Genomic DNA, 11,827 nt, shown 5'->3' with positions numbered 1-11,827 from the left:
TTTGTGTATAGGAGGGCGACTGATTTTTTGGAGTTGATCTTGTATCCTGTCCACGATACTAAAGGAGTCCAGCCTCATGGCAGAGGTACTGGTTGGAGCCATGTTTATTACCACAACACTACGGAGTTTCAAGGTCCCTGTGACCACTCAAAGGCATGATGTCACCTATTCATAAACACCATTATGTGTTTTGTGACAGAGCCTCTTAAAAGGGCTGCAAAGTTTTTGCAGCTAAAGCTGAGTCAGGAGGCTTCTCTTAAATGAGACATGCTTGCCTCTAGTAAACAGATCCCACCTGGGAAATGCTGCTACCAAGAAACTATGCTTATTTCTGTTCTTTTGTGTCTAGAATTCCTTCCCAAACTCTCTCAGGTTTTAAGTGGATTTAGTTGTCCCTATTGGTGCCATTTGTTTACAGGGATTTATGTCACTCCTGGTCCTGCAGCCTTTCAATCCCAACAAAACACACAGAGGTCTACATAAATCATAAACTGCTTGGCCTGTTTGCTCAGGCTTCTTATTAACTCTTATAACTTATATTATTGTTGCACAGAAATATTTTGCTGAGTCCCCATGATGGACAGCTGTGATGTTCGGGGAGAGATGTTTGTCCTTCTTATTCACCAGGACAGTGAGTCCTTGTTCTTCTTTTCTATTCACATTTGGAAATATATTTAAAAGGAACTGGATGGGCTGCTTGTTTCTGAAGTTTTTATTTAATATTAAAATACCAAATGATTTGAAAACTGAGGGAGTTAAGCAAGATGAGGAAGAAGTGCTCTGTGGGCAGTGCTCTGATATCCTTCATGACACTCACTGTTCTAATCTTCATTCTGGAAACCATTCACTCAAGAACAGAAAACTGAAGTCTACCAAGAACGCCTGCATGTCCAGACAATATAATGAAGGAAAGAGTGTGGGTAATGCTTCATGATCCAATCAGAGACAATCCTGATGGAGGAGAAGATTGAACTGGCTTCAAACTGTGAGTAGAAGTGGATAGAACTCCTAACATAATTCTAGGCACAGGTTATATCAATGTGACTAGAGATTGAACCAAGTGCAGGTGACAAGTTATAAATGTACTTTAGAGAAGTTAATGTGGCCCAGGCCTTCAAGGATAGTATGTACTTTCATAGTGTTCACTTTTAAATTTCTATTTGTCAACCTTATGCACTAAGTATAAATAGATATGATATAGGTAAATGACTACACAGACGTATTCATCAATTTAAGAACGTAGAAGATAATGGCTTACTTATTTCAAACAATAACCTCTAGCTTATCAAGGAATAGGTGGAAGAGCCACAACCTTTATTCTGAAACAGCACTGCCCCTCTGTGGACAAATAAGAAGGACTTCACACTCAACATTGCTCTGACCTTAGAAGCCCAGGCTTTGAAGAAAAATAAAGACATGGAATCTTTCTCTGGTGCAATAGTTTTGAAATGGAAATTGATATGTTTATGTTGAGGTCAGCTATAGCATGGTTTTCTCTCCTCCACCTTCCAGCCTTTTCTCCATGAGTCCTCATGATTCTGTGTCTCTCTATTGTACCTAAAGCTACTTCATTCTGGAAACTGAGAGAAACCATTCATAAGACAAATTTACAATATTTACAATAAAACTATTTACAATAAAACTTATAAAATAGGCAAATGTTTGGATTTCACATGGGTCATGTTTTATTGATCCCTTATATAGACTCTGCAAATGGTAATTATAAAACCATAAAGTTTATTTTCTTTCACTTGCTTTTATCATTTCTTTTATTTTTGTTTTTAATATAATCATAACAACCCTTTCTTCCAAAACTTCCTCTATTCCCCATCCATGCTCTCTTTCAAATTAATAACCTCTTCTTTGTTTAATTGTTGTTACATATGTCTGTATAAACATTTTTATTCATAAATATGCAAACACAGTGATCTCATCTGTATAACATTACTTGTTTGTATGCTTTCAAGGCTGACCAGTCTGTACTCTATAATGAATTGGTACACTTTTCTCTGGTAAAAAACTATGTCTCCCACTATCAACATTCCTTACCTGCCAGAAGCTCATGAGCTAGGATTGATGCTTTGTGAAAGTCCCACACAAGCTTTAACATGTTTATTATTGTAATTTTTAGCCCATGTTTAGACAGTTATGTTTGGTGATTCTTCATGTATGTAGTTTCTGATATTCTTAGGAGACCCTCATCTTCTGTTTACTATTATCTTTCCTCCCCAGCTTCTTCAGTATTTCCTGAACCTTAGGTACAAGATTTATATTGTAGATATAGGCATAGGGACTAGGCTCTGCAACACTGCTTCTTGATTGTTGTAGTGATGAGGTGAACAGGCCTGCTTTTTGTCCTGCCCGGCTCCTGCACAGATAGCTTTACAGCCGAAATAACAACACACAAATTGTATTTATTTAAACACTGTCTGGCCCATTAGCTCTAGCCTCTTACTGGCTAACTCTCACATCTTGATTAACCCATTTCTACTAATGTGTATCGCCACTTGACTGTGGCTTACCGGCATGAGTCTAACCACCGTCCATCCTGGGTAGGAGAAGCATGGCATCTGCCTCATTGCCTTCTTCCCAGCATCCTGTTCGGTCTACTCCACCTATCTAAATTCTGTCCTATCAAAAAGTCAAGGCAGTTTCTTTATTAACCAATGAAAGTAACACATAGACAGATGACCCTCCTACATCAGATTGTCTGTGTTTTTCTGCAATGGTCTTGGTCTGTTAGTAAAATCATGTATGGATCTTGAAGGAGACCCTAAAACCACCACTCACTAAACCAACATAATCACTAACTACATCCTAATCATTTTTCCTCATCACATGCACATTTCTTTGCACAGGATCTACTGAGTTGGCTAATTTTAAAATGTGTCATTTATTCTTTTATTGAGTTGTAATAGCTTTTTAGATATTTTCTTTAAAGTTAGTTGAACAAGATATACGTTTGAGTCCTTTCTCATAGTTGCTGTTCTTTTTGTTTTCTTAAAGACCTTCAGATCTCTAAGTAGAAGAGTTTAAAGCAATGGTAAGGTCACTAAGCATCCAAAGAACCCTGAAATTTCCCCCATGTCTTCTGGGAAGGTGTGAGATCTGCAGGACTCCTGATCTGCTTCCCCATCCTCCAAGTGCTGAGTAGAACCCTCTCTGTCCCCTGAATGTGGACAGCCACACTCACAGCAAGCCTGGATGCACAGCAGCCCCAGCAGAAAGCACAGCAGCCTTTTCATGGTGCTTGTGTAGCTGCTGGAGACAGAAGGAAGTAACCAACCCCTGGGCTGTTTCTTGTGTTAGGATGGCTAGTGGTTGAAATGTCTCTCCTGTAACCGGTTAGTCAGCTCCACCAAAAAACACTGACAGGTCAGACACTGCTGAATTCCCTCCCAGCCTTCTGAGCCTGAGGCTCTTCCCCAATCATACCAAACTGACAGTCTGGGTAGAGCACAGCAGGGGGCATTTTGAGATGACCCTGGTGTCTAATTCAGTTTGGATCCTATAAGCAGGAAAGGACCCCCCCCCCTTCCCAAAGAGAACAAGCCTCAGCTCCACAAAGAGCCTGGTACACTCAGAGAAACAATAGTTAGAGGTTTAACTCAAGAAAAAATGCATGTTCTGACTAGACCCTTAATAAGAGATGGCTTAGCAGATAAGGGGCCTTGTCCTTCCAGGAGGCCTCAGTTCTGTCCCCAGCATCCACATCAGGTGGCCCAAAGCTGCCTGTAACTCCAGCTCCAGGGGACCAAATACTCCCTTCTGTCGTCCCCAGAACCTGTATGGATGTACCATACATTTACACAGACCCACTCTCATACACATTGGGAAAAAAGAGTCTTCACTTGTGAAAACAGACCCACTCTCATACACATTGGGGAAAAAGTGTCTTCACCTGTAAAATAATTGAAGTAAAATCTCCACAGCAGAAGAAGAAACAGGGACATAGCAACAGAGTAAGTCCAAATGTAATGATTTCATAGTTTGGGGGTACATTTTAAAAATTGGAACACTCCTGCTTCGGTAAAGGTTTGTTCTAAAAGGTGTTCAAAATATGGCAAACTAAGAAGGAAGTGGATATAGGAGTGCTGTGTTCCAGAGTGACAGGGCCAGCAGTGCTGGTGTGCTATTGCTCGTGGTGACCACTTGGGGTAATGCACTGTACGTTTTTAACAGAAGAGAAATGCAATAAAAAATTTCACTATAAAGTTGATGGCTTAAGAAATGAGACTAGAAATAAAATGGTGACACACAATCACCTTGAATATAACTCAGAACTAACCTTAGGCCATCTCAGTCCATCGGAGTCTCAAAAAGTTTCAGGGTAACCAGTGTCTTCAATCCTGTGGGATAGTTTGGGTGAAATTTCGACTGAGGAAAAAAAAGCTTTGTTTTTTGTTGTTGTTTTATTTTTGTTTTTAAACCTTAGTTGAAACTCTACTGAGGGAAAAATCAGACCTTTTCTTTGCAAAATGAAAAGCAGCAAATGACAACAAAGAATGTCATAAGAATGAAAGCCTCCCAAGATCCCACTTTCTCTGTACTCTTGCTTTCACTGAAGCTGCCAATTCCCTGACAATGTCTGAGGCTGGAACCCTGGTCTCTTACTCTGCAAGTTTCAGGTTGGTTTGTGTCCAGCTCTGCACTTGTGACTCAAGGCAGAAAAACATAGTACTATTGCCAGAGGAGCCTTAGGTGGAAGGAGTGTTCATCCTTTCTGCACTCATTCTGATAGTCCTCCATGCCTGAGACAGGGTGGCTTCCTGGTGTGAGCTTCAGGAGGAGCTGGAGTCCTAGGTGAGGGTGTTGCATATGAAGGAAAGGACACTGGGGGACAAGGGATGAGTAGCTGCCACTCAGCTCTGGAGCAGCTGCTGCAAATATAGAGATGCAATCATCAGGCAAGGGCACTGCATGGGCTCCACATTCTCCTGCAGTGCCAGTGCTGTGTGGAGGGACTGAGCCAATATGAGGGTCTCTGTTCAGACTGTTCTGTGGTTGAGATCCTAAAGTAGAGTGACAACAGGAAATAGGCCTGCTTTGAACCTCAGGATGCACAGAAAAGTCTTCAAAGTGAGCAAAGGGAAGTTCACTCCTTCCTGGAGATTCTCAGGAAGTGAATACAGCCTGTAGATTGGGAGATGTATACAGAGGTTGCTCTGAACTTAAGGAAGTTTAGATACCTTCATCCAAGGCTTACTGGAGAAACAATGAGAAGAGACACTGTTTTTTCTTGTCCTGCCTCAAGCATCTGCATAAAGTATGTTCTGCCAGAACACCTACTGCAGCACTGGAGGAGGTTTAAAAATAACTGTTTAGTAATTTCATACATGAGTATAATGTGTTCAGATAGAATTCACCACCACCTTACTCCCCCTCCATCTTCTCTCAGAACCCACTATATCCCCCTCTCCCCAGCATAATCCACTAAACTGGAACCAGGCCATTAGGGCAAGAAGACAGGGCTTAGGAGAAAGAGGTAGGGTAGAAGAACATATAATATCAAAGTGGCATGAAGGAGTACAGGGGAGATGGGCATGGCAGTGCTGCATTAGACCTTGCAGCACTATGAAAACTAACCAGCTGTGAGGACTTTTCCCCAGTCGGTTCAAGATTAGTTTCTCTATGTCTAGCAACATGGAGAAGCGGAAAAAGAAATGTTCTGTGACTTTTCCCTAATCTATAAAAGCACCATTTACTCTTTGAGTGTCCCCTAGAGGACAAATGAGAAATAACAAGTTTACAGCTGCAGTGGAATCCCCCAGTCTTTGTTGACTTTCAAGTGTAAATGCCAAGATTTTCTGATCATGCACTATAAGTGGACATTGCACCTTCATTTACTGGCCACCTATAAATGAATTATCACACAGAAACTATATTAATTAAAATACTGCTTGGCCAATGGCTTAGACATACTTCTACCTAACTCTTACATCTTAACCATTTTCTATTAATCTGTTTATCACCATGAGATTGTGGCTTATCAGTAAGTTTCTGGCATTTTTCTCCTTCAACAGCTACATGGCATCTGCCTGACTCTGCCTTATTTCTCACTGTATTCAGTTTAATTTTCACACCTAACTATATTCTGCCCTGTCAAAGGCTAAAGAGGCTTCTTTATTAACTAATGGTAATAAAACATATTCACATCATAAAGAAGGGAATCACACATCAATGCACAGAGGAAGGTTTATGCTTTCTAATTACAAAATTGTGAGGGTTTTTTCAATGACATAAGGTATGTACTGAAATTGGAGAATAAGATATTTTAGAATGAGAAAATTACAGCATCTTCACACATTTCAAAACAAGTAACAGGGACATAGGAATCAGAACACTGCATAGTCTCAAGAGCTCTACACAATGTCACCAAAATGCCCAAGAAAAGATATGATTGATGCTGCTAGGAATATTGCAGATGCTTTAGCTAATGAAGAGTAAGTTAGAGAGAAGTACAGATTCAAATAAACATTGTAAACACACATCTAAAATACAGCAACCTGCTACAGACAATTCCACTTTGATGAACTCAGAATCAAATTCAACATACATTTAACTGATGTAATATTTAGTTACCTGTGCAGTCCCTTTGCTGGCATACAACATTCTGACTACAACATGATTCAGAAGTGTTCTTGGTTTCCACTCTAACTAGATGGTAAGCTCTGATGTATAAAGACACCACATTCTACTGTTGCATTTCATAGAGAAATCAACCTTGAACGGAATGGGGGAAAGGTCCTCCATACGAGTCAGCTTTCATAGTGCTGCAAGATCTTATATAGGCTCCAGGGGAAGAAAGTAAAGCAATTGTACTAACCATAGCTGGACCCTGCATGTTCCAGTACTGAACTTCAATGTAATATGTGTTCAGTTATGTTATAGTGTCCTGACTGCTACTGAATAAAAGTGCTTTCTGATTGGATTTGATGGATACTCAACAAAGGGAATTAATACCTAGTACTGTAATATTTTCAAAGATTCCATGGTTCAGTAAGTCCTAGGCCCTAGGGGAAACTACTGTAACGGTCATGTGTAAACATTCACTTAGAAAGTGAGTTGCTCTTCCCAACTTTGATTGGAGTATGTGTTTCAGGAAGTTTCTATACCAAAGTGTTGGAGGACTTCGCCTGTTTGTTTCTGGGCTGCCCAGCAGCTCATACACAAAATAACCACACAGAAACTGTATGAATTAAATCATCGTTTAGCCTATTACCTCTAACTTCTTATCAGCGAGCTCTTACATATTAGTTTAACCCAATTCTAGTAATCTGTGTATTGACACAAGGTCGTGGCCTACCAACAAAGTTTCAGCATGTCTGTCTCTGATGGAGACTCCATGACTTTTCTCTGACTCTGCCTCCTTTTCCCCAGAATTCACCTTAACTTTCCCCACGTATCTCTATTCCCTGCATAGGCAAAAGACAGTTTCTTTATTAAGCAGTGGTATTCACAGCATAGAGGGGGATCCCACATCATCTACCCTTTTCTGTTTAAATAAAAAGGAAGGTTATAACTTTAACATAGTAAAATTACATATAACAAAACAGCTATCAAACAAGAATTATAGTTACAATATTTATATCTACTTTATCTTTTATCATATTGAAGGAAAACTATAACAATCTTATTCTTCAATTTCATCAGACTAAAGAAGGATATAATATTATCTAAGAAAAGAGGAAGTGCATGGTTAGCTATTTCAAGAACTCTAGAATTGACAGAGATATCTCACTGCCTGGACAGTCATTCAGAGTTTTTCTGTACTGTTGGGGCATCCATCTTCAGCCTACAATACCCAGAATCAAATGTATCTGCAGGCAAAAACTTCAAAGAAAACACAATAATATACATATTCCAGACTCTCTGTGAATTTTCCATTTTTACACAGCTTAATTTTCTTTATTCCTTTTAATCTATAGCCATCTGTACTCTGTCTCTTTAAAGACTTTATTTTATATTTTTATAAACCTTTTACTTTTTATAACTATACTTTTTCTTCTCTCTCTCAAGACTATGTACATTTTTAAACACACTCTGACCCATTTAGAGGTCTTTTTTTATGTGGATTTGTCTTTATTGCATAGCTGTAATTATTTTCTGACTAGAGGCACCTCTTAACAATCTAAGCTGAAGCATGATTAGGGTATATACTGCACTGCATGCTTGCCCCACCCAGTCCAGCATGGCAGAGCAGTTCACTGCTTCTGAGAGCCATGTACATTGCCCCACTTATAGGCACACAGCAGGTCTATGTTGCCATTAAGCAAGTAGAATCATATTGCTCACAAACCCCATTTAAATGCTCGGCCTACTGAAAGAGCCAGAGTTTGCACTGGTAGCACAGCCCAGAAAGCTGGCATCTCAAAACAAAGAAGCTTTTTTCCTGCTGAGTCAGGAAAACCTTTCTTAAAGGAGCCAAGACTCTGCTTGCTTCTAGCAAACAGAACCCATCCAAGAATATACCACTACCAAAGCATGCTTAACTCTGTTATTTTGTGTCGAGGATTCCTTTTTAAGCCTTTTCAAGTTTAAAGTGACTATAGTTGACCACATTGGGTGGCAATTTGTTGGAGAAGGTCACTTGTTTGTTTCCAGGCCTCCTAGGAGCTCAGACCTGAAATAACCACATAGAAATTGTATTAATTAAATCACTGCTTGGCTTGTTAGCTCTAACTTCTGTTTCACATTCAGTTTTGCTCCCTAACCATTAAGATAACATATACTACTTTGCTGTTTGTTGTGAACACAAACATGAATATTTCTTGGGGGAACATCATGGTCTTTATTTCAGGTCTTTCTTCCTTTAGAGAGAGATATTATGACTAATAGAACATTTTAATTTAAACTAGTATTTTTTTTCAAAAGTTGAGACTGATCAAAACCTTGGCTTCCTTTTCCACATTGCAGAAGAATTATCAGAGAACCTAACCCTAATCCCAGGTGAGTGACTACACCATGTCCTCAGGATTTAAGCAAACTATGAAGGTCTATTGTTATTACCTGCTACTGATTTGTCCTGTCCCTTTAAGAGACAAGCCTTGCCCACTCCCCCCTTCTACCAAGGTAAGTGGATCTTCCTTCTGCTTCCTGCCTATGAGCTCTCTCTTTGCCCCTCCTCTCTTTGGAAGAGGTGGCTGCTGTCATGGCTCCTCTCCTCTTTTTTCCCTTTAACTGAATAAACTGTATCCAAACTCAACACTGCATGGTATGCTTTTTTGTCTCTGTCTCTCATCCACCATGGCTCCTTGTGAGACTGGTTAACCCACTGAGGTCTCTTACCTGCTATGTGGCTCTCTACCTGGGACCTGCTGCCCCTCATCGCCTGCCGTGCCTCTCAGGGAGCTGCACCATTTTACTTAAACCATCACATTAGTTCCAAAACCATAACACCTATGAGAGTGGATATTAAGGGAGAGGGTTTTCTGGAAAGAGTCTTTCATGACCAGCCTGCTTCATACACAGTGTGTAGGAAAGGGGAGGGGCTGCCTCACATGGCAGCATTTTCAGAGTTCTACCTGCTATATTTCCTGAGAAGTTTCACTGAGTGAAAGCTGTTGAAGGGTGTGGTGATTTGAATGAGAAAGGCCCTCATATGCTCATATATCTGAGTATTACTTTTTCCGAGTTGGTGAACTATTTAGGAAGGTCAGGAGATGTGGCCTGGTCAGAGGAAGTAAGTCACAATGGTGGTGGAATTTTGAATCTCAAAGCCGAACTCACACCCAGGCTCTACTTCTCTTTGTCCTTCCTAGTAATCAGATGTAAGATCTCAGCTACTTCTCCAGGACATGTCCGCCTGTTGGAGCCCATAAGACTATAGAGTAAATTATAGCTGACAGACCAATAGGCAGATACACAGGAAATGTATATGTACACATCCACATGGAATAATCTGTTTTGCAAAGTTATGGACAAACTTGTCTTTTGAAAACGTCACTGTCATATCTGCAAAAAACTTGTGATGCTATGATTCCCCCTTCAAAATGGAATCCATTCCCAAAGCACCACAGCAGTGTAACTTCTGCTTGGGCAACTGAGTGACCTTTCCATTTCCCCACACCACAAGGTCTTAGACTAATAACATTAAATCTTTGTTCTAATGGTCAAATTTACATACAGTCAATCTTATAAAATTACCTGCTAACAGACTGAATAGAAATAACTAAAAGAAGACAGGCACGGAGTAGGAAGGTAGCATGTCCCACCTTTGCTAACAATCAAATCTGGGTGTCCCTGAAGCTGGTTGTCACAAAAGAGATTGGATAAGGAGAATAGGTGAGTCCAGGATACAGGGTTGTTTACTAACTGTATCTAATGGTTTGGGATGTCAAGCATTTCCTCTTGAATGTTGGCTCTTTCCTGAGTAGAGTCACGTGTTCCAGAGTGCTGCCTGGTCAGGTTCTATATATGCATATTATCATTGTCTTTGCCTATGGAATTTTCAGCTTTGACTGTAAAAGCTAAAAACCTCATGGAAAATGCCCTTTACTTCAATTTTCCATTGCCCCCAAAATAAAGAACATGCAGAGGTAATATGCCTGAGTTAGTTTTATACCCTCAGCTCCTTGCTTGCCATAGACATCCTATTATGAGACCTGAGGGGATACTGAGGCTGGTACTCAAGGCTCCTGATACCTGCTTGTCTGCTACTATGCTCTCCATCATGATGGTCATAGATACATCCTCTGAAACTTTAGTTAAGCCCCCAACTAAATGTTTCTTCTATAAGTTGTCTTGGTCATGGTGTACCTTTACAACAATAGAACAGTAACTAAGGCAAGAAGTTAGGTTGAACTCTCTGTAACATGGACCAAGAAGAGAAAGAATCTAAATTACTTCTGGAGTGGGACTGAAGCAGATTTTTTTTTTAAAGATTGGAGTCTATGTTCCTGATTTGAGTCATAAATTTGTAAAGCAACAAAAGACAATTCTAAAGAATTTAAATCACTAAATTTTGTTAGACAACTTGGTAGAGATAAATCCCATGTTGCGATTTTCATGGAAATGTTCTCTGTGAGAGGTCCTCCACTTAGAGAGAGAACAGTATTTCAGTTAACATTGTTAATATCCAGTTCAGAATAAAAGTCCTGGTTGTCTCTAGCAATGATTTTCATCCTATCCTGTCAGGATATCTACACATTCTTAGATTTCTGGGATACGCTCTGAAATTTGATGTTGTATTTCAGGAAGCTGAGTAAACCCCACTTAGGAAAGGCACACAGCCCTCCCTCACAGGTCTGCTCCCCTCTGCCCTCCTGCACCCTTGGTTTGTGTGCAGCTTCCCCTGAAGTCTCCCTCACTGTGTCACTCAGAACACAGTAGTACAGGGCAGAGTCCCACAGCTGCACTGAGGACTTCTGCAGGTGGAAGGAGCTGTTGCTCTTATGGAGAGTGGCATGGAACTCTTGGTGCTCTGTCCTCTTGTTGTCTGTGGAGCTCCTCAAAAGTAGCTGAGGGGATCTGTTGGCATATTGCACATACCACCAAAGGTAAAAATCTGAGTAAATAGTTTGATAAGTGCAGTTCAGCAATAGAGGGAACCCCTCTGTGATGGTAAGCCGGCCATTTGTCTGGGTCACTGAGTCTCCATTGCTCCTGCCTGAAAATAAATAGTAAATACATAAATATAGAGAAATCACTTTGCTATGTGAGGAAGGGGGAGAGACTTCCACAGCTGTATGAAAATGACATCATCAACACTTAAGGTAATTTAACTTACTGAGCACAAACAGGAGCAGTAGAGCTGAGTAGGTGTCAGGAAGCATGTTCAGAGAAGAAAATGACACGGTTCTTGAGTGCATCAAACTCACAGTGCAGG

At 40.4% G+C, this 11,827-nt stretch overlaps 1 gene segment (V, D, J or C); it reads right to left on the bottom strand.

Moving 5' to 3' along the window:
- Window positions 1–4,680: 4,680 nt before the first annotated feature.
- LOC119799831 lies at window positions 4,681–11,774 on the bottom strand. The segment is given in 3 exon segments: window positions 4,681–4,880; window positions 11,243–11,608; window positions 11,729–11,774. Coding segments are annotated over 3 exon segments (612 nt in total).
- Window positions 11,775–11,827: the final 53 nt, after the last annotated feature.

This window comes from Arvicola amphibius, chromosome 13 (assembly GCF_903992535.2).
Source record: "Arvicola amphibius chromosome 13, mArvAmp1.2, whole genome shotgun sequence".
NCBI classification, from domain to species: Eukaryota; Metazoa; Chordata; class Mammalia; order Rodentia; family Cricetidae; genus Arvicola; species Arvicola amphibius.
Note: the sequence above shows the minus strand (reverse complement) of the source record. Positions and strands in the feature narration are given on the sequence as shown.